Source organism: Lipomyces tetrasporus, assembly GCF_029532465.1.
Source record: "Lipomyces tetrasporus strain NRRL Y-64009 chromosome Unknown POJ06scaffold_10, whole genome shotgun sequence".
NCBI lineage: Eukaryota > Fungi > Ascomycota > Lipomycetes > Lipomycetales > Lipomycetaceae > Lipomyces > Lipomyces tetrasporus.
The window spans coordinates 182,877-206,656 of NW_026611605.1; the positions used below are offsets into that span (position 1 = coordinate 182,877).

Below are 23,780 nucleotides of genomic sequence, written 5' to 3' on the forward strand. Positions count from 1 at the left end.
CTCCTTGCGTAAACGGTTTCGACGTCGCTGACGGCGTCGACTTACTACCTGATTCGCCTTTTGTAATGCCCGCACCTCACCCTGAAGAAGGACGGACGAATGCATCATCATCTCGGCACCCTTGATAAGCTGATCAAGTGCCTGATTGATTGGGGTTGGTGAGCTATTCTGGTGCCTTGCAATTCGATTCTTTAGTAGGTCTGTTTGTGCTTGTAGATTCGCTGTCGTGTGCGGTGTTTTCGGAGACCAAGTGGTGGTCTCCGGTGCTTCAGGTGTCGGATGCCTTACCACCAGATCTAGATGTGATAGCACATTACCAGGGTTGAAAGGAATAAGCCCTGCACTCGAAAACCACCCTGAATGTTTTTCTTTGTCATGGTAGCCTGATAGGCCGCATGAAATGCAGGGAGAAATTCTAGCTTGGTAACGTGATTGATATGAACCCTCATAAGATCCTCGATTTCTCGCCCGTAAGCTTTCTTAAGTGGCCTAAACACCCGACATCAAGTGGCTGTAGGAGATGAGATGAATGGGGAGGCATACAGAGCGTAACGATTTATTTTCTAGGCAGAACTGATCGAATTGAGCCGAAACATGGCTTTCATGACCATCGAGAACGAGGAGGCGATGGGTGCCAACCGTACGGCCTTTGGTATGGCGATCAAAGTGCTGAATACATTCGAATCCTAATTGATTTGTAGTCCAGCCATTGTCGCTTACTGCAAGGACCCAGACATGTGGTAAGGTACTCTCCTGATACCATGAGATAAGGTGACGTTGTCCCGCAAAGATAACGAACGGTGGGATCTCCCAGCTCTGAGAATTAATGCCCTGAATTACCGTGACCCATTCCCGATTTCCCGGTTGAGCCGACTTTGGACGAGAGCGTCGCTCTGAGCTTGTAACTGCCATTGCGGTTGAGATAATTCCCATCATGAAGCCGGTTTCATCAAAGTTGCATCCGCGTCGACAATGCCGTACTTTGTCATCGTATTTCGTACTAGCTCAAACCGTCATTAGGCCTGGATCTTCGCAGAGGGCCCTCTTTAATCGTATTTACTATTGAACCTCGTTCTAAACTCTGGGCGACGTTGAGTGAAGTTTGAAGCCCAGTTCTTGCCCACCGTGCCTCCTTTCCGAGAAGCAAGGAGTTGATTGGCCATATCTTCATCAATATTTAGTCTAGGCGAAAATCCTCGCGAATCCAGGTCAAGCATGTGCTGGACGATGACTGACTCCTCGTTAGGTGTGAGTTTCCGACTATTGAGTGTGGAATCGCGTCGTGAAGTGGTGCCGTCGCGTCGTCGCTTTAGAGTCGTACGATCAACGTTGTACGTCTTTGCAACTAATCCGACACCCGAACTTGGCCTCTATCCATAGCTTGCATCGCTAAGGAAATCCTGCCTTCTGGATCCGTTGATTGAATATCAATTGGTTGTTGCATCGATGATTAAAAGTGGGTGAGGGGTGTTTTTAAGGGTTTCTTGTGGCGTGGCTCACTCGCTATTGAAGTACGTTAATGAGACGACGAAAAAGCTCAGGTTACACATTTTCTCTTCGCCTAAAAGTCGCAACGTCCCAAGGTTGTGTCTTGAAACTCTGGCACCAGTTTCTTCGTGCAGACTGAGACCTATGAGCAGATGTTCATCCCCTTCTATGCCCTACGTAGACCATCTAAAAATGGAAATGCATTTTTGAGAAGACATTTAAAAAATTGTGCACGTCATTATGCAGAGCACCACCAGCTGAGCCTGAGAGTCTGAAACGTATGTATGGACTTGCCAGCGTCATTGGTAAGTTTGCGGAAGGAAACGTCACGCACTAACTGTGATCGGCAAGCAAGTGGATCGTCCCAGCGAGCGGATCGGTCGAAATTCCATACAAAGTAGCGAATTTTAAACATCTATATCTTAGCCACGCTAGCAATTCTTACCTAAAATTTTAAATTTTATAAATAATGGACTATAAATCATTATCAAGCCTCTTTTTTAGAGATAATCTTAATAATTACCCAGGTATCTTAAATTACGGCTAAAGGGTTTCAGGGGTTTACAGGATTTCAGTAAATATAATCATCAATATAACCATCAATCGTTTTTCAAAGCGATGATGTAAGTCGTCGATATCTAGCTACTCTATTCTCTAAATTGAGCGTAATTAAGAAAGATTTCGTCGAGTTTTAGAGGTTTAAAAATCGCTACTTTGTATGGAATTTCGACCGATCCTCTCGGTGGGACGATCCATTCCCTTGCCGATCACGTTATTTCTAGTTTGTGTCATTGCCGCAATTGTTGTCGAGACTATTACCACAAGTGAGCATATCCCGAACGTCTAGTTGACATCAAAGTGTGTCGCAGGAAGCATTGACGAAGAAAACCGGAAGTAATATAAGTTGTTCTCAAGAGTCCTTGCATTCCCCAACTGCCACTTTTAATTCGATCGACCCATCCCAATGGAAGAAATCAAATTGAAAGTGCGTTAGCACAGGCGTCTCCAGGGCTATAGACTCTTCACTGAAAGAGAGTATCCCACGCAAAGTCATTGTCCTGAACGCCGAAATCGAGAGATGACATCATGTCCATATGTTCTAACCATACTGCCGTATGAACTCTCGCATTCGTGACTTCAGCAAAAAGATCCCGGCCATTCCACTGATCATAATCAAGTGCTGCATTGACTTCTGAATCACGGAGTGTTGGACCATGATCGCTTGTGAACATTTCGTTCACTTGATCATTGTCAGCTCCTCGGCCAAGGGTGGGATCATAGCCACCCCCGCGGTGCAGTTGCTCGGATTGAAGGAGTTGAGCCACGACATCACCTTGATTCTTCGAAGATTGTCGGAGTTTTTGAAAACATCTGATCAATACTTGCTCACCAAAATAAGCGACGGAATTCCTTTCTTTGAGAACTCTGAGCCTCGCAACAGCTTGATCAAGGGTGCGATAGATCGGGCCTCTTATGCCCGAAGCAATCGCAGGATGTCTAGCAGCAGCTGATAAGAAAATTCCTGCGTCAATAGTGTGAAACACTAGTGTGTAAATTTTGTGATGGTGCTTCTGACTTCGTTCGAACAGCTGATGTGAAGCGTCTAGGACTTGAAGAGCAGCTTCAATGGCTGATAGCCGGCTAGTTACGTTGCCTGAAGCATGCGGCCGGTGCAGGGCCATAAGAAATGAGTTCGCCACGATCGAAATTTGCAGGCGTTGCTTGACGAGGTCGGGACATCGCAAATCCCAAGACAGATCGGGAGTCTCGAGTCGCATAGCCGGCGGTAGGCCGTTCAACAGTTCCACAATTTCATCGTGCATAGACTGGATGACGCGATAATCTCTGAGTCGGCTATTAGTTGCTCCTATCGACATCATTCTGTGTATTTTTTGAGCGACTTCGTATTTCACCAATTGTAAAGTATATGATGATGGCCGATCATTAGATCCAGTCGGTGTAAACATGGTTCTCGCCGGTTCGAGTGGAAAATCGCAATCAATGGGAGCTGTAACCGTGCAATCGATTGCATTGATCATTCGAGGCCGGCCGAGCGTGAGCGCCATGTGGCTGGGCGTGTTAGCTTCAAGTTCCCCTCCACTCCAGTAGTTGCAAACTGTACCTCTCCCACGAAAACAATGTGGCCCATAATCTTTTCCTATGTTCATCATACCACAGAGCTTTAAGGGTTTCTCCCATATCATCTCGATCGTCCTCTGCTCGGTCGGCCTGAAGGTGTAATCCTAGTTCTTGGGCTTGCCTGTGTACGGACAATCGGTTTGCGCATATTCCTGAAAGAGATTGAGTTGCCTTACCTGATAGCGTTCCCCAGGCTGTACCAAGATTCTGTGCCCTGGCCCGAATTTTTTAACCAAGCGCAGCGCATGAGATCAGCTTGAACAGCGGTAATGGTAGGAGTCTGTCGTCCTAGGAGGTCGATAATTGCCACACCTGTGTCACTGAATTTTTTGGACAACTGATCGCAAGCGGTTGGGTCCTCAGCGCCGAGAGAAATTCCACATGACATACCTGGTGGCATGAACTGCAATGCTAGAGCAAGGACTTGGAAAAGTAGCGCGGGAAAATATAATAAATCCAATGACATGCGACTAGTGTCTTCTGCGTTGGAAAGGCTTGGCACAAAAGCGATCCAAGTAATATGAAGTCTGTCGAAATAATACTGATCGAGTACAGCAAAGTACCAGTTTGCTTCGTTGAAGAAGACCTGAACCAATTGCTGAGCTACGCTTGCGGAGGGTAATTTATTGATGAGTTTGCCGAATCCGGTCCATCTACTCGGGTTCATGCCGCGCTCCAATGTTCTTGCAACCGGTTGTGGCGATTCGTCATCTTCAAACAGCTAAAAGAGTCAAAATTAAAGCTATCTACTGCGCCAGACAACTTGCCTGACTCAAGGTAGAAAGGATGCAGGTACTGCTCCGCTGCGAATAACCAATATGTTTGGACAAACTGGATTCTTCCAGCCTGTGTGAGTCCTGGCGATCGACATCTTGCGGCGAATAGAATCCATGATTTGATTGACTATGCCTGCCAGAGGCTCGCAGCCCATCAGTCCTGTTTTCGATTTTAGAAACGTGCGCAATCAGCATTGCACAATAACGCGATGACACCATTTGGACAGTCAAATCAAGCTCCATTACTAGCGTCCAATCAAAGTAGTAGAGTGCCATTGAAAAAAAAACTGAAGAACGAAACACAAGGGAAAGAAGAGAGTAGAACTGACGCATTCGAAGTTCGGTAAGAGCACTTTTTTCCAACACCTCGAACAAGGCAGTTTTGACATGGAAATTTGCGATCGCACTTCGTCAGTTAGACGACTAGTAATCTGAAACATGAAGGCACCATACCCTCTGCTTCCTCCTATAACATTCCACACATGCTGTCACTGGACGATTCTGTCTTGAATAAGCGCGGTTTCCATTGGTCGTGGCGGCCATAGTAGGGAATGTTGCCAATGGACTTTCTTTAATGGCAGGGGCTATCAAGTCTTAGGAAAAATTCTGTTACGTAGCCTGAAGCATCGAGTTGTGCAGTGGCGTGGCGAGTCGTGTAGGTTTTGCAACTGACGCAAGTCAGGTCTTAGCAAGGATTGTCACGTAGGTTCCAAGATTTTTCCGGGGATTCTGCCCCTCAACATTTTTGCCTACGCACATGAAACTCGAACACCCCTCGGCACCATTTACCAGAATCTATAACGGCGATATGTATTTTCAATTCTGTTTTAGCATGTATTTAACAATGCCATTCCGCACAAGAAAGCATGCACTACTACAGCAAACTGCATTTTTCGGCCTTCTGCTCACAAGGATCCCCTGTGCGGTGAAGTCATTGTGCCATATGGCGCGATATCGGGAGTACCGTGGGACTAGGACTGGGAACTCACCTCGCCGTTTCCCCAACACCCTCCTTTCTCTCCCGGGCGGAAACCTGTGAGGGCTCCCTAGCTCGAACTTGCTTTATCCGCGGTCCGTCCCATTTCGGGACGTTGCATGGAGTTGCCAACTTGCAAGAACAGGAGGACACGGGATGGGGACAGAACCGGTCTGGGCAGCCAGTACTCAAGAATATGACTTCATTCTGGAGTTAAATGTGAAACATCATTCATTCAACACACTTACGAAAGTCTCGAAACGTGGTTTCTTGTCGCCGGGAGCCACTTCGTTCACGTTGGCAGTATGTTTTCTCTCCAGTGTTGTCTTATGATAACATGGATGGAGGACAGGATCGTTGAGTCGCTGTCCAAGAAACTCATATGTAATTTGCATAGAGTGTCCGGCACCCCGATCAGAGTGTGTCACACCTTCGGTAGAGCCGATATACTCACCAAAACCCCGACACTCGAAGACATGTGCCTCCGATAGTGATCTGACCTGCGATTTTTGCGGATAGGACACTTTTTTCGAGACTGCATCTTACGGCAGGTATGGCAAGCCAGATGGTCAAATTTTAGAAATTGCAGGCAGGAATATAGAGCGCTATATACCTTTTTTTTTAACCAATACATCTTTCAAGATGCACTATCTTTCAGACGAAGAGCTTTTAGACTACTCCGACTAGGGGGACGACGTCGCCCCTGTTTGTAACATGGTAGCTATACGTGGTTGGAGACGATCAGGCATCAAGTTCTACGGTGCAAACCTCTTCAATGCAGCCGACTGCATCATCTTCTTCGGACCCCAGCGTTGGAGTGTCAGAGGGCCAACGGGAAGATATTACTTCCTTGGAAGGCATGGTACAAGCTCCCGCCGCCCACCCCCAGGTCGAACCGGTCGTCCGTTCGACTTCCTATCACCCTGGTCCACCCCCCACGTTGCGCTTCTCGTGGGATGGAACGGAAGGCAACCCAGAGAGAAACTTTAGCGCCTGGAAAATTGGCCTTGAATCCCGTCCTTTGGCAATGGATGGCATCTCAGATCGATTCAAGATTGCCACCATCTGGGCAAACGTCCACGGAGCCGTTCGCAACTGGTTCCTAGCACACCCGGAGTGGGCCAGGGGAAATGCCGGACCGTACGAGGATCTTCTCCACCAGTTCGAGAAAGAGTTCACTACTAACTGGGCCACCCACGACAGAGCTACAGAATTGCACACCACTTATTTAACGATAATAGCAGCTTCTGTCGAGCCCTAAATTACTGTGGTGGCATCATTTAGCTTGTGTGTGACTTTACTAGTGACGAGTTTGATGTGAGGATAAGGTTCTTCTGAAATTAGCCTTAGCGCCGTTAAACAATGCCACATTAGAGGAATTGATACCGACGGCCACCGTCCAGCGATTGGCTTGCTTTAGTGCGTAAGCAGGATGCATAACTTTCAAATGAAGACCTTGAACTCTGCCAACCTAACGTCCAGGTGCAGTTATGAAATAGAGTATATTTGTACCGCAGCAAAATTATTGAGATCGGCGTTGATATCGGAGTCAAATGAAAAAGCAATGATAAAAAGACAGTCCTCCGAGCTTGGATCGCGAACAAGCGCCGTTCGAGCATCGGCTTTAGTGGGACGTTTGCCGAAATGGTCGTACTTCTGAAGACAACGTTTCTCCGATGTCGCTGCGAAGGTCGCCAGCTTTAAACGCTCTCCGTGCTGTAAGACGTCTGGAGAACTCTATGCTGGCATCGACTGCAACATAAGCTGCCAATGTTGACTAATGCTTGACGATGCTATCATGGACCTACGCTTGCCATTTGACGAGTCGTCCTGCCGCGAGAAAGACTTTCCGATCATAAGTGAAAGACCAGCTTCGGTGCCGACTGAACTCCATCTATGTCCTCGGTTTCGCAATTGGCCCTCTCATTGTTGGACCCCTCTCTGAAATGTATGGCCGCCTGATCGTGTACAAAGTCTCCATGACCCTGTTCACCGCCTTCACGATCGGAGCAGGCGAGTGCAATAATTTCATCTCGCTAATTGTCCTCCGGTTGCTTGGGGGCCTTATTGGGAGCACGTCATTAGTCATTGGCGCCGGCTCTGTAGCAGATCTCATACCCATTGAGAAGCGTGGGAGGTATATGAACCTCTACATTCTTGGACCAACACTGGTAAAAAAAATTTATACATTAAAAGGTTATATAGTTAATATCAACTAATAATAATAATGCAGGGTCCTGCTATAGGACCGGTTATTGGCGGCTTCTTGTCCGCCGTGTCCTGGCGATTGGTTTTCAGAGTCATCGGTACATTATCCGGGGTCATGACTATTGTCGTGTTTGTCTTCCTCCCAGAAACTTATGGGCCGTATGTGCTCCATGTCAAAGCCAATCGACTCCGGAAAGAAACGGGCAATGGGAAACTTCACACAGAGTACGAAGACCGCATGTCCGGCACAGTAGCTCACTTCATGAAAAATATTATTCGTCCCTGCAAGCTTCTCATTATGAGTCCGATTGTTCTTATCATGTCCATCTATGTCGCGATCACATACGGCCAATTGTACCTGCTCCTCACTACCTTCACTGACGTCTTTCAAGACCAATACAAGTTTTCGACCGAGGCCGTGGGATTAACGTATATCGCTATGGGACTCGGTACTTTGATCTCGATATTGACCATCGTCAGATATCTCGGACAGTATACTCCTCAACATGGCCGCCAAATCCGGTGATAAAAAGCCCGAGTACAGGTTGTGGCTCCTACTAGTCCTATCACCCATGGATATAATTGGACTGCTCATTTATGGGTGGGCGGTGCGATACGCAGTCCACTGGATTGTGCCGCTAATAGGAACTTTTTGTCTCGGCATCGGCATCTTCGCCACGTTCTCGCCCACAACATCTTATCTGGTCGACGCCTACACTATATACGCCGTATCAGCAAACTCGGCATCAACGATGGTGCGGAGCCTGGGCGGCGCCTTCCTCCCTCTAGCTGGTCCCAGAATGTATGCTGCACTGGGCTACGGCTGGGGAAATACTCTGTTGGCGCTCATCATGTTGGCCATTACACCTGCACCATTTCTGATGTACTTCAAGGGAGAATCGTTACGAAAGCGGTTCAATCCAAGCATTTGAGGTTTTGGGGTTTCCGCGTTATCTCGTGATGTGATTGTTAAGCGCATCGGAAGCCGGAGAATGAACACCGACAGTAAAGGGTGTTAGTGACATCGGAACAATTTTGAGCTATATTTTGAGTTATATTATTTTGTGTGTTAGCCAGTGTTGGAAATGACAACTGTACCCGTGTAAGTTCTATAGTTTACTCTTAAACAACGGCAGTCATTCTAGGTGATCTCTACGTCATAGCTTGCCACTAGTGATGTTGAACCGAGGGGCTGGACCTCATCAAATGAGTGCGGGACTGAAAGTCGAGTGATTAGAGCACATCGTCTATCCTCGCTAGAGTTTAGTGTACCCCTGACAAGCCTAACAGCTCATTGAATTTTTAATAGCCTATGGCCTTCACTAAATTAGTGAGTCTCCTGAACAAGTCTCTTTATCCCAGTTACCGAAGTACAGGGTCAAGGTTTTCGGGCCTCAGGCCGCAAAGTGTGCGGCGTTTAAATATGAAACTGTCACGCAGTCGCTCGCGGTTCAGACCCCTGAACGCCAGATTAATGTCCAGATGGCCGGGGTAGAAAGATAGCGGGATACGTGTACAGTTCACTTCCTGCATGCAAATTCCCTACTATTTGTTTGAAAAGCTGCTAGAGGTGGATACGATTACGGTACCGTCAACATTTTATATTATTCGTAAAGTTAATAGCAAAAATGAGAACCTAATCGTAAAGTAACCGTATAGTCTACCGCAAAATCGTATAGTAATCGTATAGTAATCATATTCCTATTTAGGTATGGCGTGAAAAATTTTACCCTGACAACGCGTGGAACGCGGTTGTCTCAAACATACGACGACCGAACAATCTGGATCTGTTGGTTATCATTTGCTGCTCGCTTGACAACTTAGAAAATATGGATCCTCCGATGCGACCCCGCCGAAAGCAAGCAGTTGATTATTTATTGCTGAATGATGGTTACGAAGGCGATGTGCCGATGGAGAATATCGTGCCAGGCACGGCCCAATCGAGCATTGAGAGCTCCGTTGATCTGGGACAAGAGACTATCGGGATATGTTTGTTCAGACGGAGAGTGTGCCATTAATCAGGGGCAGCGACGTCCATTACGAAAGTCAAGAATCTTTGTAAGTCGTAGGTGGCCGTTGCTGTGCGCGAAGTACAAGACCAGGCATGAAAGAGTCAAATACCCAACACAACATTAGACATGACCCTCAAGTTATTTTTAAATTACAGTAGATTATTTATCCGCCGCCTAAGACTCGCAATGCCTGGTTGACGTCACCGTTCGCTTACGGACCCTAACCTCCGTCCCTGCAAGCCGTCCTGACTGGCCATCGCGGCAGGAAGTCGGTCTGTCGGTCGCCAGGAACGGAAAAGGCTTGTGAATATACCTTGCCCGTACGCAACGCTCCCAGTCAACACATGCAGTCACATTAACGTGATTCTAATCGGAGCAACTAACTGTAACAGTCCTCCTGTTTTATCAGCAACCGACTACGATCCCAAGTCTATGCTCGAATGCTGATGAACACAGCTCACGAGCCCTTGTTGGAGTGGACGTACGGCATCGAATCGACTTTATGCTGAGCGGAACGCCTGCGTCATGGAGGTCCGGTCACTGGGGTGATGAAGCCCGAAAGATTGAGCTTAATGACAATGCATATGACTGTAGTGTCGGCGCCGATGAGAAGTTCCTCGCTCTGGCGATTGGACGACAAGTTCGTCTCTATGATTTAGAAAATCTCGAACTGAGAGAGGCACTCAACGGACATACGGAGAAGGTCTTCCGTGTCGAGTTTTTCCCGCTCGACATTGCTGGCAATAAATATAAGCTCGTTTCGGAGTCAAAGTCGAATGATGCTATGATTGTCGTTGGACACTGGACAAGCATGGGAAGAACACGAACGGGCCTCCAGATTCTGTAGATATTGAAGGTTTAGCTGCAACCGCGACGGAGGAGGCGGTGCGGACACTTATCTCCAGTCATGGATGGATGAAAGAACACGCAGATGGTGACAAGCTCTTGGCCGCAGTCAAAGTGGTCGTTTCACGGAATAAAAGCCCAGCTGCTAATTGCTAATGCGAATGCGAATGGAGAAAATTGTATTCGTGTCCACCCCCTGGCCCTTAATATGTTTTATTTTTATAACTAACTAACTTAATACATTTTTAACGTATTTTTTTAAGTATATGGGAGTGGGGACTATTGTCAATTGCACGAAGCGTGTGATGCGGGCTATTCTCACGAGTGGCCGGAACGCGGAGCGATATGGTGGCTGCTGATGGACTCTCGTGCCACTTTATGCCGAGCCACATTGCTATCGGGATCTATTCTTTGGCCGCAAATCTAATTATTATTAATTGTTACATCGTTGTTCATTACACGATGGGACTACACGATGGGACAGTCCCAATTCATGACGACGAGCTGGACAGGTATTACTCTTGGAAACATAGCTCAAAGATATGAAAAGGCTAGCGCTGATATCGAGAGTAAACTTGAATAAAACGATCTATTACAAGAATACAAGGCTATGTACTTGACCTGAAGCGAGGACAAACCCCTCCTCTCTTACTCTGTCAGGCGTCTACTCAAATATGTACACGTAGATCACGCGAACGAACGCGCAAGCACAAGCCAACGACACAAAAACAAGAAACAAAGCAACCCAACAACAGAAGCCACGCAAAGTCAGGCCGCCTCATTGTCAAGGCGGTCCCCAAATGAGCGGGTCCGCCCCGACTTTTCCTGCACTTCATCTATCATCTGATTAGCCAAAACGATGTTCATTCTAGACGGAAATCGATAGCATCTTATCACGCACAAGGGAAGGACCCTTGACCGATGCAACAAAAGCACAGTCAAGGGTCGACCGAAGGCGCGCGAAGGTCTCCCAGGACGCCCGACAGATGAACACTACTGAGGTCGACTCGTAGGCTTCCTCCAGAGTGACTTTGTACTCCGATGGAATTGTCTTAAGAAGTTGCCGGAAATCATTCAGAATCACATCACAAGGCCGTCCGGTCAACGAGATCTTGAACAATACGTTTGTCTCGTTGCTCGAAGGATTTGGGCGTTCTAGGTTGCTGGACGGTCGACGATTCACAGACAGAACCAGAGGGCGTCCATTGCCAATGATTATGTGGACGGCATCCGGAGCTCCAGGGGGCTTCAACCGCTGCAGTTCACCGTAGAGATGCTCAACACTGACGAACAAGTTTCCGTCCTTCTTTAGTGCGTACGCCGCCTTGCGGAAGCGTTGTGTGAAAGACACACCATCTGTCCGCGAGCGAACTGTATGACGGTCATCGCAACTGGCGAGCAGCTGGACGGACCTATTCCCGCCTGCACGAACTGCGGAGCCAGCATAGCAACAATCAAGCACGGTTAAGACATCCAGATTTTGCATAGAATCATCCCTAGACTCTAGAATAGGGTGATGGATCACGGTCCAGTCCACCTTCTGTCTCCCGTTCTCCGAAATAAGCTGTAATCCGTTTGATTCCATGTCAATGACGCCATGACCCATATATGCGATGATCAGTAGGGATCTGGAGTGTAAAAGCCGCTTCATCTTAACTATGATCCGTTCGTGGACATCAAATCCAGCAACTTTGGAAGTCTTTTCGATAGCAAAGTCCTCAACATCATTGATCCCAAACACGTCCTTCATACAACCGGAAAAAGTGATAGCATCTTTATCAGCACCAGTGGCATCATCCTCAAATCTAAAAATAAAGACTGCGATGCTTTGATAGGTTGCACCGCGCGCTTCGACGGCTTCTTTGAGCTTTGCACTAAACTCGTCGATAGGAATGGTGGCTGAGGTTGGAGCAGTTGACATTATTTTGATCAGTGTAGCGTTTGGCAGTATTGTTTCAAGGACGAGTGGTATGGAAGTGACAGAAACGACAGAAACGACAGAATCGCAAGTTCTTAAAAGTGCGACCGCGCGTGGGGATCGCTAAATTGCGGCTTTTAGATGGGGGGGATCGTTGTTTGAGAAAGGCTAGGTGGATTGACAAGGAAGATGCGGTTAGGGTAGACGGCATGGGACGAGGAAAAAAAACCTGATCCTGTAGCCTTCCTAGACCAAACCCTGAGCATACTACCCTAACCCATGCTAGCTGCCCGCCAAGGACGGTCGCGAGCTTATCCTACGCTCATGAGAGCGGGGCCACCACCGTGGCCGCCTCTTTCAACATTGGCACAACAACATCACCTTGCGGGCTCTTGCCATCATGGAATCTTCATCTTATGACAATAATGATACAATCAAATCTAGATCTTTGGAGTTTTCTATAATAGGATTGTCTACAGATCCTTTTGAGAAGCTTAGAGAGGGACTTGAACTGTGTCCATTTACTGGAGTCCAAAGCTTGCGAAAGAGATTGAACGACCGTCGAGACGCGCTCCAAAAAGATACAACCCGTCATCAGTTCCTTGTCTTTTCAAATGTTCCAGTCTCTATAGCTTCAAATCTGAGCGATGACTCCTGTCGAGTAAGCAAATTTGCTCGTCTATTTTATAATGTAACTACGCAAACTTTAATTGTTAAAATCACGCCTTCTCCAGAGCATGAGGCTGCATCACTAGCATTTTATGACTGTATCCGTGACGAAATTTCTGCAATGGATCTAGAGCACGAAGTCGAACCTCTTGGTAGTACAACAGTACAGATTGGGGACTGGAAAAAGGAAGCAGATGAATGCTGGGCAGTATCTACCCAGAATACACAGATAACGACTATACTTGAGATTGGATTGTCAGAATCATCTCGAAGACTGGCGCTTGAAGCTAGGGGATGGTTAGAAACGAGGGGCTCGTTAGTCCAAGTGGCCATCACTTTGAAAATTGATCGAGATATCCCAAAGATCACTATCAAATGCTGGGAACTATGTGCTCGACAATCCTCTATTAGCACCGAGCATCACCTGCATCGGCTTCTTGTACTGAAGAAATCAGTATAACTCATCAAAATAATATGACCGTCGTTTCCAGAGATCTGAGTTTGCCTTTCCAGAAAGTTGTTGGCCGTGCAGTGGATCCAAACAATAATCTAGAAAGAGATTTTCTTATTCCTCGGCGGAGCCTTCAGAGAGTTGCCGAGAGAGTCTGGAGAAGGCAAGGTTTTATATAGCACGAGAATGGATTACTGAGGGAAGAATTGACTCGATGATGAGAGGGGGCCGTTTTCAGCTGTCAATCTGCCGTATTATTGTTTAAAAGAGTATATAATAAGGTTAAATAAGCTTATATTATATTCGAGATAACGTAATCTAAGCGAACTGCGCACTTGACCGCATACCAGCACGTTCGAAGTTCAATAAGTTCATCATAACACAGAAAATCAATTGAATAGGGTTCATCATTAGACGCTTCCAATGCTTCTTGACCAGTGCGCATTATGTCCTGTGTTTCCGCAGACGCCATATCTGACAAACTCGGATTGCGAATTGCTCTGTCGGGTTTTGTGGTGTCTTCCACACCCAAGGTAAACCAACGGGCGTTGGCGTCTTGAACTTGACATCCAGCTTCGAAATGACACTTTCTGGATCGAATGCAATAAGTCCTGCCCCTCTAAAACGCGCTTGGATATTTATTTTCCCTCATTGCAGCCTGGAATGGGGCGTAAAACGCTGGAAAGAAGTCTTCGTTAGTAATGCGCGTAATATGGGTTCACATTAAGTCTTCGATTTTCCGACCGTACGCATACCTTAGCGGGCCAAAAGGGTTTGTGGAATGGTGGCCAGAGATCCAATCAACTATCAACTACATATTTTTTGTCTGTAGAGTAAGTGTATATTAATAAGCGAAAATTGAATGTAGTGTATCAACGGACGCCTCAAATGTAGATGGTGTAAGTGTAGTCAACTTCAGTGTATGGCGTGACCCAGTATGACTGTCACCGTCCCCTCAGAAGAAGCCTACCTAAGTTGCTCCGCCAATTTTGAAGTCGTCTTGAGTAAAAATGCCGTACCACCATGTAAGCAGCCTCTCTGCCCTTTTCCCCTTACCATTTAAATCATCTCTTCAGCAGCCAGCCCTTGCGCCTTACCAATAAGCCATGATAGCTCCCGTCTTCTGAACTCGTCATCATTAAGGTGCATGCTCTCAAGCTGTCTTTTCTCCTCCATGATTGAAAGGAACAAAGGATTTAGGTCATTGGTAATACCAGCACGAAACCATGACCTCAACACTTGACACATCCCTATTGTTCGCGCCTGAAGATTACTCCGTTGAAGGACAACCATCTGCCCTGAGCCTGAGAACAGTCTTTCACACTCGGTAGACATGGATTGTATCGTGAGAAAGTCGAGAGCCATTCGAGAGAGCCGAGGGTATTGAAAGCGCTTCTCATGCCAATAAGCTATTGGATCACGAACAAACTTGTCGTCGTTGCGGTGAGTTGCTTGCCATTTTTCGAACTCGTCGTCGGCAAAGGGATCATCATCTAGACCCTCTGTTGATTCGAATCGATTCTGATCTGTTCGCAGTGCTCTTCGAAGGCGTTGTAATAGTACTTTTGTCGTTTGGCATCAGACTCATCGTCCGAGATCACCTCGAGATCTCGATACCTCTGGTCCCATACTTGCTGAACCATCCATTTTGCTGTTCTGATCCAATCAGGATGACGCGACCATGACTGTTCGAACCACCCCCATCTATATGCTGGAAAAGCGCAACGGCAGCATAATATATCGGTGTTTCGTCGAGAATGGTGTAGTACTTCTCTAGCTTCTCCAAGGCCAAATTGATACCAATCCTGAACTGTTCAGGGTCAGGAAAGTCTTTTGCCATCTCCTTATATTTATCCAGCTTACCAAGCAAGAAATTCAAACATTCAAACCCGTTGATCACATCCCAAATGTTTCCATAAGAGCCGGTATATCCCGTCCTGCGCTTTCTGATCAAACCATCGCCTTCCAGAGTCTTGACTGCATCTTCGTAGTAGCCGAGAATCGTTGCAAAATGTTGGAGAACGGACCAATCGTTGGCAGTAAGTTGGTTCTCGCTTCTGAGGATTCGGGGACAGACTGCCGACTTCTTCAACTGGCCAGTTCTTTTCGATGTATTCTCCTCCTCCCATTGACTTCGGTACTTTCGTGACGAGCATTTGGAAGTAAATTCGAAGATAGAGCTGGGAAAGCCAACGAGTGTCGTTATCAAGGGGTTTGTCTTTTCAAGCGCATTTTCGGATCGTCGGACCTGGATATATCATACTGTTGGAGTTCCTTCAACAAGGATGTCAGCCTGTCTACTCTATGAATATCAAGGACAAAGTTATGAAGCTTCCCAACGGGTCCTTTCTGTCGCCAAAGTTCGTATTCAAAGCGCTTCTGCACCAGAGAGTCGGTCTTCGAACGCGTCCGTATTGTTGCCGAATAACAGCGCCTTCGCAGACAGATTGACAGTATGGCCGAAGCAGCAGCCCCGTCTTTGAGCGCCATCGAAGCCGAGCTATGTGCCAATAACCTTGGAGTGCAGCATCGTTGTTGCTAGCATTGTCAAGTGTGAAATACCCAATTTTGTCCTTAATGCCAAAGGCATCGAAGACCTGGAGGACCTCTTTTGCAATGCAAGTCCCCAAATGTCTGCCAGTTTCAGGTAATCCCAGAATGACTTTGTGTGGCTTGCTGTTTTCGTCCCTGAAGAAGCAAGCGATGCAATATAGAGAGTGTCGATTCCGTGCCCTCCATCCATCAAAGGCAACCTGTATTAACCCGGGCTTTCTTGAAGGGTTCGATTACACGTGCCTTGTGTTTCTCGAACTCGGAGTTAATCAGCGCGCTAACTGTAGTATATGGGCGTCTGTAATCCGAACTGCTGGGTTCAAATATTCAAAGGTATCTCGCAGCCTCTGGTGTTCAGCAACACTAAAGGGTTGATTCGTATCGACTATCCATTCGATCAGAAGCCGTTGGAAGTGGTTTCGATCAAATCCACGTATGATTGAGTTGGCAATTGCCTGTTCCCGAGGCTTCCAAGGATCGAGCTTAAAAGTATCCACAATTGATCTCAGTCTCTTGCTCCCTTGGCTTCTTCTCAGCCTTCTGTTGTATCGCTGATTTCGTCTTGTTATCCGGCGCAGATATCCGATGGTCGCTATATAGACGATTCAGGGAATTGACCGATTGTCCGTCAGTTCAATCAATCCGTCAATCCAGTTGAATTGTTTGCCAGCCTGTCGTGACGCGGTCGCAGAAGATTAAGATTCCTTGGTTACAGCTAAAAGTTCATGCTGCGAATTGCGATTTGCGAATGCGAATAATATTTGTATATTCGCAGTCTTGTCTACACGCTAGTGAATTATTACGACTTTAAATCATGACGCGTCCAGTGCTTATATCACCTCCAAAGTATAATAAATTGGTAGGCCACCCCAACGTCGAGACCGCGATAGGGGAGCCCTTACCCAGTTTCCCCATTAATTGTGCGTCGTGTGGCTTTTAAACCGTAGAGGAACAAAGCATCGACAAACGACGTACTCAGTTTCCTTCCACATTAAAGACCCATCGCATCAAAATGATAAACTCAGTTTAATCCGCTTATCTAGTACATCATCCTGGCATACTGGGAACCTTGGCAAAAATCCCGAGTGAGTCAAAATGACGCACTGACTGAGTACTCTAACGTGATGCTAAATCGCTTTCCATAGGGTGATGTTAGTAGCACACGTAGTGAGCCGCACTATCACCGGATCTAAGACTGACGTCATTACATCTAGCGCTCGGGCGTCATCATGAAAATGATTTTATATCGATGTCTGTCACATTATCCTTTCCACAAATGGAAATATCGTTGGTGAAAATATTTTCCAACACGACTAGTTACTTGTTTTGTAAGATTGTTCCTCTCGGACTTGTCCGTAAGGGAAGAAGTTGCGTTTAGCGAACTAGTGACGGAGTTGTCCGCCGGAGAAGTGTATAAAAGGAAGAGTTTAAACCCGTTCTCCGGCATAGTTAATGTTCTCAAATATATCGACTAGAGGCCAAAAGCTTTAAGAATCATATAGTCCTTATAGGATCCTAATCCTAACATATGAAGTCAACGGTCACCTTGACTACCGTAGAAATAGCCTAGGAATATGTCATACTAGATGTTCAAGTTCCTTAATATTTGTCACAGTCTTGTATGAGCGACTCTACTCGCTCCACAGGGGCAACAGAGCCAATAATAATATGTCCAGAGACTCGGCATGCAATCCTTACTGAGTCACTCTGATCGAGTGACTCGCTCTGTCAGCATGGTGGAGTTAACTTGTCAGCCCCCTGTTAAGTCGCTGAGTAACTCAAAGCAAGCGAGCCACTATTATAGTTTATTGAGTGGGGTCGGCAAATCTTTGCCTCTGGGCAAGCTAGAGAGCGTACACATCTTCCATCTCAGTATGAGGATACAGTTGTCATCCTAACAGACAGAAATCGACAATGTGGCAGCTGTCCAACAGACTGGGAATTCGGCAGATGACCACCCTTGGCGCGACGCAGCATAGCTATAAAAAGCACTACCCACCAGAAGCGAATAGCAGTCACAAACTATCCCGTCACCAACGGTTAGCCTTTCCATCTCTGAACAGCGGAATTTGACTTTGTAATAAGGTGAGGTGAATTATTTATTAAAGAATTGGATTGGAAATTTAGGCAATAACTAATTCATATTAGGAATGTCACTCATATTTCGAACTATAGTGTGGGGGGGGTTTATATCTCAAAAAGTCGCATTGCTGCCATTATTATGGCATTGCTATACTTGCTAGCGCCTGTTTCAGCTTATAACCGTGGTGTACTGTGCGTCAGTGCAGTGTTTCACGAATATGACGTTAATATTGACGGTCAAATCCAGTCAGCAGTAGAAGAAAGTGGTTTAGTTACATACCAAGAAGGTGTCGACATTGAAGCCGTTATGAGGCCGGATCGTCTACTGATCGATGATCTGGTTGGGTCTGCTAACGTCCCCACAATCTTCAAAGTTGGTGTTCACGTCTGTACACTCTTATGGCCAATGGGATTCAAGGTTTGAAATCCCACCGTTGGTACCGAAGGTTTCGAAAATTACGTGTCCTGGCACCGATCGAGTGTGGATTTTAACTTCGTCAGATCCAGGCTATTCGGATTTTTTTTCAATTGGCGATAGTGAGTCTAGGAATGCCTATACCCTGTACGGAAAGTGGTGCGGATCATACTAAAGTGATGACAAGAAATAGTTAAGGGTTAGGCAGAGGGTTATGGTTCGGACATGTTTTGTTTCATTACTCTGGTCAGTACAAAGTGCTCCAATCCAGAGGGTGCGTGTCTCGATCAGTCTTGTCGGTGTCGTCGTCGGTCGCAGTAAAAATTCAATGTAAACCTTTGTATCAGAATGGAACTTGTATTGCTGTTATTGCTTACGAGAGTGCCTGTGCACGCCGAAGTTAGCATATATATGGGATACTCCTATGGAACTTGGCATTCTGCATGTTCGTGGCCCCAATATCCAACCTGTCTAGAAATTGCAAACTGCAAGATTGTGATTTTTAAAAGTACTCTGTCAAATTCATGCATGCACGAACGCCCAGCATTACCGATATGAGCGTTATTAACCCCACAAAGGCCATCACTCTCACGCCATTACCCCGCGGCAAGCGAAGCCAGCGCACACGCACCCGTTTCGCCTGAAAGGATTATAAGAGGCACTCCGTACCCGAAGCGAATACAAAGTGACAAACTATCCCCTCAATTAGCGGTTAGCCTTTCCTTCTCTGAACAACGCAAATTTGACTTTGTCATAGGGTGCGGTGAAATATATATCAGAGGATTGGAAATTAGGCAGTAACTAACGCATATTTAGGAATGATGTCACTCATATTCCGAACTATAGTTTGGGGGGGTTATATCCCAAAAAGTCGCATTGCTGCCATTATTATGGCATTGCTATACTTGCTAGCGCCTGTTTCAGCTTATGAACATGGGAAAATGTGCGTTAGTGCAGTGTTTCACTCATATGACACTTACTTTGACGGTAGTGTTCAGACAGTGGTCGAAGAAAGTGGTTTAGTCGTATACCAAGATGGTGTCGATCTTACAACCGTCATGGGACCGGGTTTACTATTGATTGATGACCTGGTTGGGTCTGCTAAGGTCCTCGCAATGTTCAAGGTTGGTGCTCACTTCTGTACACTCTATGGCCAATGGGATTCAAAGTTTGAAATCCCACCGTTGGTACCGCAGGTTTCGAAAATTACCTGTTTTGGCACAACTCGAGTTTGGACGATAACTTCGTCAGACCCAGGCTATACGAAATTTTTTCACATTGACCATACTTCGCCTAATCCTATGGATTACTATTCGAATGCCTATACCCTGTACGGAAAGTGGTGCGGATCGTACTAAAGCGATGGCAAGGAAGAGTTAAAGGTTAGGGATGGACCAGGAAGAGGGTCGTCGTCAGTCGCAGAAAAACTTTAATGTAACACCTTTGTGCTCTACCGCACCAATTTGCCTTTTGGCATATCGTAAGTGATTAGCTATTTCCTGGAATAGAGAAAGCGCCTTCAAAAACCAGTGGCGGCGCGTGTTTAATTTAGAGTTTGGCCAATGCACGTGTCCACAAAATTAACCGAACGGACACAAAGTTTAGTGAGATAATTTCGAAGAATACAGTAGACTGCGAGTCCATTGTCATCTTGCAGAATTGCTACAAAATTCCAAACACTCCAACTGATAGAACTGAAAACAGTCACTCGAATAGACCACATTGTTTGAACGCGCCTTTGACATGTTCTCACACCGTCGTGAAGGTATACGGAGAAGATCGCAGATCGCAAAGCTGAATTATTAGCCAAACTTTGTTCTGTCGAATAGAGAGTCGCTACTGACTCATGCTGAGACAATAATGATGTTGATTCGCAAGCAACTTCAGTTAGGTCACACGGACTTGCCCGACGCCATGTTTAGTTAGGCCGTTGTGCACCGAGGTTAGACTACAAAAATCGTCTACGGGCGCCTCATCTGACGCTGCAGAAGGTTAAGGTTATTTCCTCCCTCACCTCAGAAGTGACCAGGGACAAGTCGATTGTGCAAGCCGCATACGTCACCGTGAGGAATAGAGGTTTTGGATTCACTATACGTTATGATAGCGTGATGGCTTATAACGATACTTTAGAGAATATTAATCACTATGAGGACTTGGCGGGAACTTGGACGCATTTTAAGCTGTGCAACATACCGGAAAATCGGCGGATAACGGCGACGGCGCGACACGCACCACTTTTCTGCATGTTTGCGGCCCCAATATCCAACCTGGCTAGAAATTGCAAACTGCAACTGATTGTGATTTCTAACAGGATCGTGTCAAATTCATGCACGAACGTCCAGCATTACGGATATGAGTGTTATCAAACCCGCAAAAGCCATCGTTTTGCAGCCATCACGTTGACGCCATTACCCCGCGGCAAGCGAAGCCAGCGCACACGCACCCGCTTCGCCTGAAAAGATTATAAAAAGCACTCCCCACCAGAAGCGAATACAAAGTGACAAGCTATTCCCTCAATTAGCGGTTAGCCTTTCCTTCTGAACAGCGCAAATTTGACTTTGTCTTAAGGTGAGGTGAATTATCAATCAAAGGTTGGAAATTAGGCAATAACTAATGCATAGTTAGGAATGGCATTCGTTTTTCGAACTATAGCGTGGGTGGGTTATGTCCCAAAAAGTCGCATTGCTCCCATTATTATGGTATTGCTATACTTGTTAGGACCTGTGTCAGCTTACGTCCGTGGTACACTGTGCGTTAGTGCAGTGTTTCACTCTTATGAGACTTATTTTGACGGTAGCGTTCAGACAGTGGTAGAAGAAAGTAATTTAGTAGTATACCAAGAAGGTGTCGATCTTACAATTACTATTGTGTCAAATTACTATCTGATCGATGACCTGGCTGGGTCTGCTAAGGTCCCCGCAATCTTCAAGGTTGGTGTTCACGTCTGTACACTCCATGGGCAATAGAAGTCACAGGGAATCCCACCGCCCGAACCGCACGTTTCCAGTGTTACGTGTCCTGGCACAACTCGAGTTTGGACTATAACTTCATCAGATCCAGGCTATTCCAAATTTTTCAAATTGGCCATGGTTCGCCTAATAATATGGATTACTATATGAATGCCTATACCCTGTACGGAAAGTATTGCGGATCATACTAAAACGATGGCAAGAAAGTGCTAACGATTAGGGATGGACCAAGATGTGGGTTGGTCTTGCAGGTGTCGTCGTCGGTCGCAGTAAAAATTCAATGTAACACCTTTGTGATCAGAATGGGGCAAGTACTACTTGTTGGGTGATGATCGCGGGGATGCGCGACAGGAAGGTGTCGACAGGATTCCATTGCCATGAAGGCCATATCATATCATCCAGGACCATCCAACGCACCAAATTCTGGTCTAAGGTTTTCGCTACGTTATCCTTAGCACTTTTCCTGAACATTGTAGCAACCGATTGCTGCCTCCTTCTCCCTTCCTCCACTCCAGGGTCATCCCCGCTGCCGGATGGAATGCCATGCCTGTTAAGGTGAAGTTTCATGTTGCTTGTGGACGTCGCTCGGGCAGAATCCGTCGTCTTCCAATTACACATTGTGCATCGTATCTCCCTATCTTCTATTGGTCCTTTTTTGCCTCGCTTTGGATACCATAACTTTCCAGGAAGGTTATTGATGCTGAAGTGCGACCACAGTGAGAGATTTTGGCTCTTGGTCAGAGGGGTTGACGACTGATCCGAAACGCGAGAGGATCCCCACAGCTCTTCAACCGACGAACTTTGTTCCTGAGAAAGTCTGCGCTTGTAGAGTCTGCTAGAGTAACTGAGCTTCGAGTCCATTGACTTGCCGAGTCATTATGCGTAATTGGCTCACCGTCCTCAACTGGTAAATTCAATCGCGACTTCTTCGTGATCCGGTCTTCAGAATCTGCCTCCTCGTCACTGCCGTCATTAAGTACATGATAGTCGATTCTTTTAGAGCGCCGAAGACGGTCAAAGGATAACTCGTCAACCCCCGCTGACAGTTGAGATCTCACAATCGCTGTCAGACATCTTGTTGTAAGATAGGATATTGGATTAGTCTCCAAGGGATTGAAACATTGGTAGAATAAGACGCGACGTTCAGTTATTCGTTGACGCGTTACTCGTTGACGCGTCATGATTGGCTGAAATAAAGTTTCACTACTGCGCTAGCGTCTGGCAAAAATTACGAATAAAGGGCGCACCTGATTGGAGGAAATTTCTGAGGGGATTTATTGAGATCGTCCGTAAGGACCACGACTCTGATAGTACGGAGGCTCTCATGAATATGAAATATATAAGGCACGCTTTGTACCAATTGGTAAAGCATCTACTAACAGGAGTGTATCACTCGTAGATAAGGGAAGAGATATAAGCTCTAGCGTTCAGCGCTCAGTTGGTGATATGCGACTGGCCGAATTGATACCCGGGAGTCACTAGCAGTGACGCTGCAGCTGATATTGTCATCGATTTTTTAATTCCGACCATTTTATGGGTATCGTCCGGCGTGCAGTGGTAAAAACGCTGTGGATCGGTTCAGAAATGCGGTTAAGCTTAGTCCTTAGTGCATTTTTATTCTGTTATTCATCTTGCTCCTTTGACATATTTATTCTATCGCTGACGCTGCAGCTTTTCTTGTCGACGAATTTTTTTAGTCCGACGATTTTATGGATATTGTTGTATAGTGCGCAATGATCGATACCGCTCTGGATCAGTTCGAGCGTGACCCCGAGATTATCGCTTAGCGTGTATTTCATCCCGTGTTCTGTTCACTAATCCACATGTATAATATGCCCATCAAATATGTGCACCTACCTGACGATCCTGTCCCCCATGCGTTGTTTGTCGCAGAATTTTGAATGTATCTGCGTCCTAATGCCAGTAATGGTCTAAATCGCCACTCTTGCCATTCTGCAAGGCTGACGATGACTCTTCTGAACAGTAAGAGCCGTTTTCCATTGCAATAAATGCGTAAATCTCAGTTTAGATCGCGTGCCCGCAAGACCGTCCATTCGATATTCGGCGAAATATGACTAACAATGAATTATCTGGGCGTCATAAATTAGCAGTGGTCTTAAATAATGTTCGTCCGTTGACAAGGCGCAGTCGACGCATCGCTGAAGGATCGGCCGATGCCAATAATAAAATTATTTAAAGTTTTGTTGACAGGGGTAATTATGTAATGACCGAGAGGTTTGTACTCTGCATTTACTATATGGTAGATACGGCTACAAAC

At 46.3% G+C, this 23,780-nt stretch overlaps 10 protein-coding genes across 10 annotated transcripts; 7 read left to right on the top strand and 3 right to left on the bottom strand.

Annotated features, from left to right (window-relative positions):
- Positions 1-2,075: 2,075 nt before the first annotated feature.
- Positions 2,076-5,038, bottom strand: POJ06DRAFT_259790 (fungal-specific transcription factor domain-containing protein). Its single transcript, XM_056188420.1, has 5 exons — positions 4,857-5,038; positions 4,395-4,809; positions 3,804-4,348; positions 3,611-3,748; positions 2,076-3,558 (listed from the first exon to the last, which is right to left on the bottom strand). Exons 2-5 carry the CDS (start codon positions 4,734-4,736, stop codon positions 2,511-2,513), a joined length of 2,073 nt encoding a protein of 690 aa, XP_056041152.1. The 5' UTR covers positions 4,737-4,809; positions 4,857-5,038; the 3' UTR covers positions 2,076-2,510.
- Positions 5,039-6,012: 974 nt separating this feature from the next.
- Positions 6,013-7,012, top strand: POJ06DRAFT_19918 (uncharacterized protein). The gene is made up of 2 exons (XM_056185143.1): positions 6,013-6,802; positions 6,862-7,012. Exon 1 carries the CDS (start codon positions 6,155-6,157, stop codon positions 6,638-6,640), a length of 486 nt encoding a protein of 161 aa, XP_056041153.1. The 5' UTR covers positions 6,013-6,154; the 3' UTR covers positions 6,641-6,802; positions 6,862-7,012.
- POJ06DRAFT_19913 (uncharacterized protein) lies at positions 6,696-7,162 on the bottom strand. The gene has a single exon (XM_056185141.1). It carries the CDS (start codon positions 6,996-6,998, stop codon positions 6,750-6,752), a length of 249 nt encoding a protein of 82 aa, XP_056041154.1. The 5' UTR covers positions 6,999-7,162; the 3' UTR covers positions 6,696-6,749.
- Positions 7,163-7,325: 163 nt separating this feature from the next.
- Positions 7,326-8,871, top strand: POJ06DRAFT_285571 (major facilitator superfamily domain-containing protein; the record flags this gene model as incomplete). The annotated part of the gene is made up of 3 exons (XM_056190203.1): positions 7,326-7,550; positions 7,613-8,036; positions 8,068-8,871. 3 exons carry the CDS (start codon positions 7,326-7,328, stop codon positions 8,517-8,519), a joined length of 1,101 nt encoding a protein of 366 aa, XP_056041155.1. The 3' UTR covers positions 8,520-8,871.
- A 445-nt stretch (positions 8,872-9,316) lies between these two features.
- Positions 9,317-10,446, top strand: POJ06DRAFT_277762 (uncharacterized protein; the record flags this gene model as incomplete). Its single annotated transcript, XM_056189726.1, has 2 exons — positions 9,317-9,576; positions 9,992-10,446. Exons 1-2 carry the CDS (start codon positions 9,417-9,419, stop codon positions 10,444-10,446), a joined length of 615 nt encoding a protein of 204 aa, XP_056041156.1. The 5' UTR covers positions 9,317-9,416.
- A 594-nt stretch (positions 10,447-11,040) lies between these two features.
- Positions 11,041-12,511, bottom strand: POJ06DRAFT_277763 (uncharacterized protein). Its single transcript, XM_056189727.1, has one exon. It carries the CDS (start codon positions 12,364-12,366, stop codon positions 11,314-11,316), a length of 1,053 nt encoding a protein of 350 aa, XP_056041157.1. The 5' UTR covers positions 12,367-12,511; the 3' UTR covers positions 11,041-11,313.
- A 192-nt stretch (positions 12,512-12,703) lies between these two features.
- On the top strand, positions 12,704-13,770 carry POJ06DRAFT_259796 (uncharacterized protein). The gene has a single exon (XM_056188421.1). It carries the CDS (start codon positions 12,764-12,766, stop codon positions 13,490-13,492), a length of 729 nt encoding a protein of 242 aa, XP_056041158.1. The 5' UTR covers positions 12,704-12,763; the 3' UTR covers positions 13,493-13,770.
- A 5,242-nt stretch (positions 13,771-19,012) lies between these two features.
- Positions 19,013-19,918, top strand: POJ06DRAFT_20023 (uncharacterized protein). The gene is made up of 2 exons (XM_056185182.1): positions 19,013-19,291; positions 19,350-19,918. The coding sequence occupies exon 2, from the start codon at positions 19,352-19,354 to the stop codon at positions 19,889-19,891; it is 540 nt and encodes a 179-aa protein (XP_056041159.1). The 5' UTR covers positions 19,013-19,291; positions 19,350-19,351; the 3' UTR covers positions 19,892-19,918.
- Positions 19,919-21,160: 1,242 nt separating this feature from the next.
- On the top strand, positions 21,161-21,693 carry POJ06DRAFT_296944 (uncharacterized protein; the record flags this gene model as incomplete). Its single annotated transcript, XM_056190581.1, has 3 exons — positions 21,161-21,475; positions 21,500-21,622; positions 21,676-21,693. 3 exons carry the CDS (start codon positions 21,161-21,163, stop codon positions 21,691-21,693), a joined length of 456 nt encoding a protein of 151 aa, XP_056041160.1.
- Positions 21,694-22,796: 1,103 nt separating this feature from the next.
- Positions 22,797-23,660, top strand: POJ06DRAFT_259810 (uncharacterized protein). Its single transcript, XM_056188422.1, has one exon. It carries the CDS (start codon positions 23,036-23,038, stop codon positions 23,237-23,239), a length of 204 nt encoding a protein of 67 aa, XP_056041161.1. The 5' UTR covers positions 22,797-23,035; the 3' UTR covers positions 23,240-23,660.
- Positions 23,661-23,780: the final 120 nt, after the last annotated feature.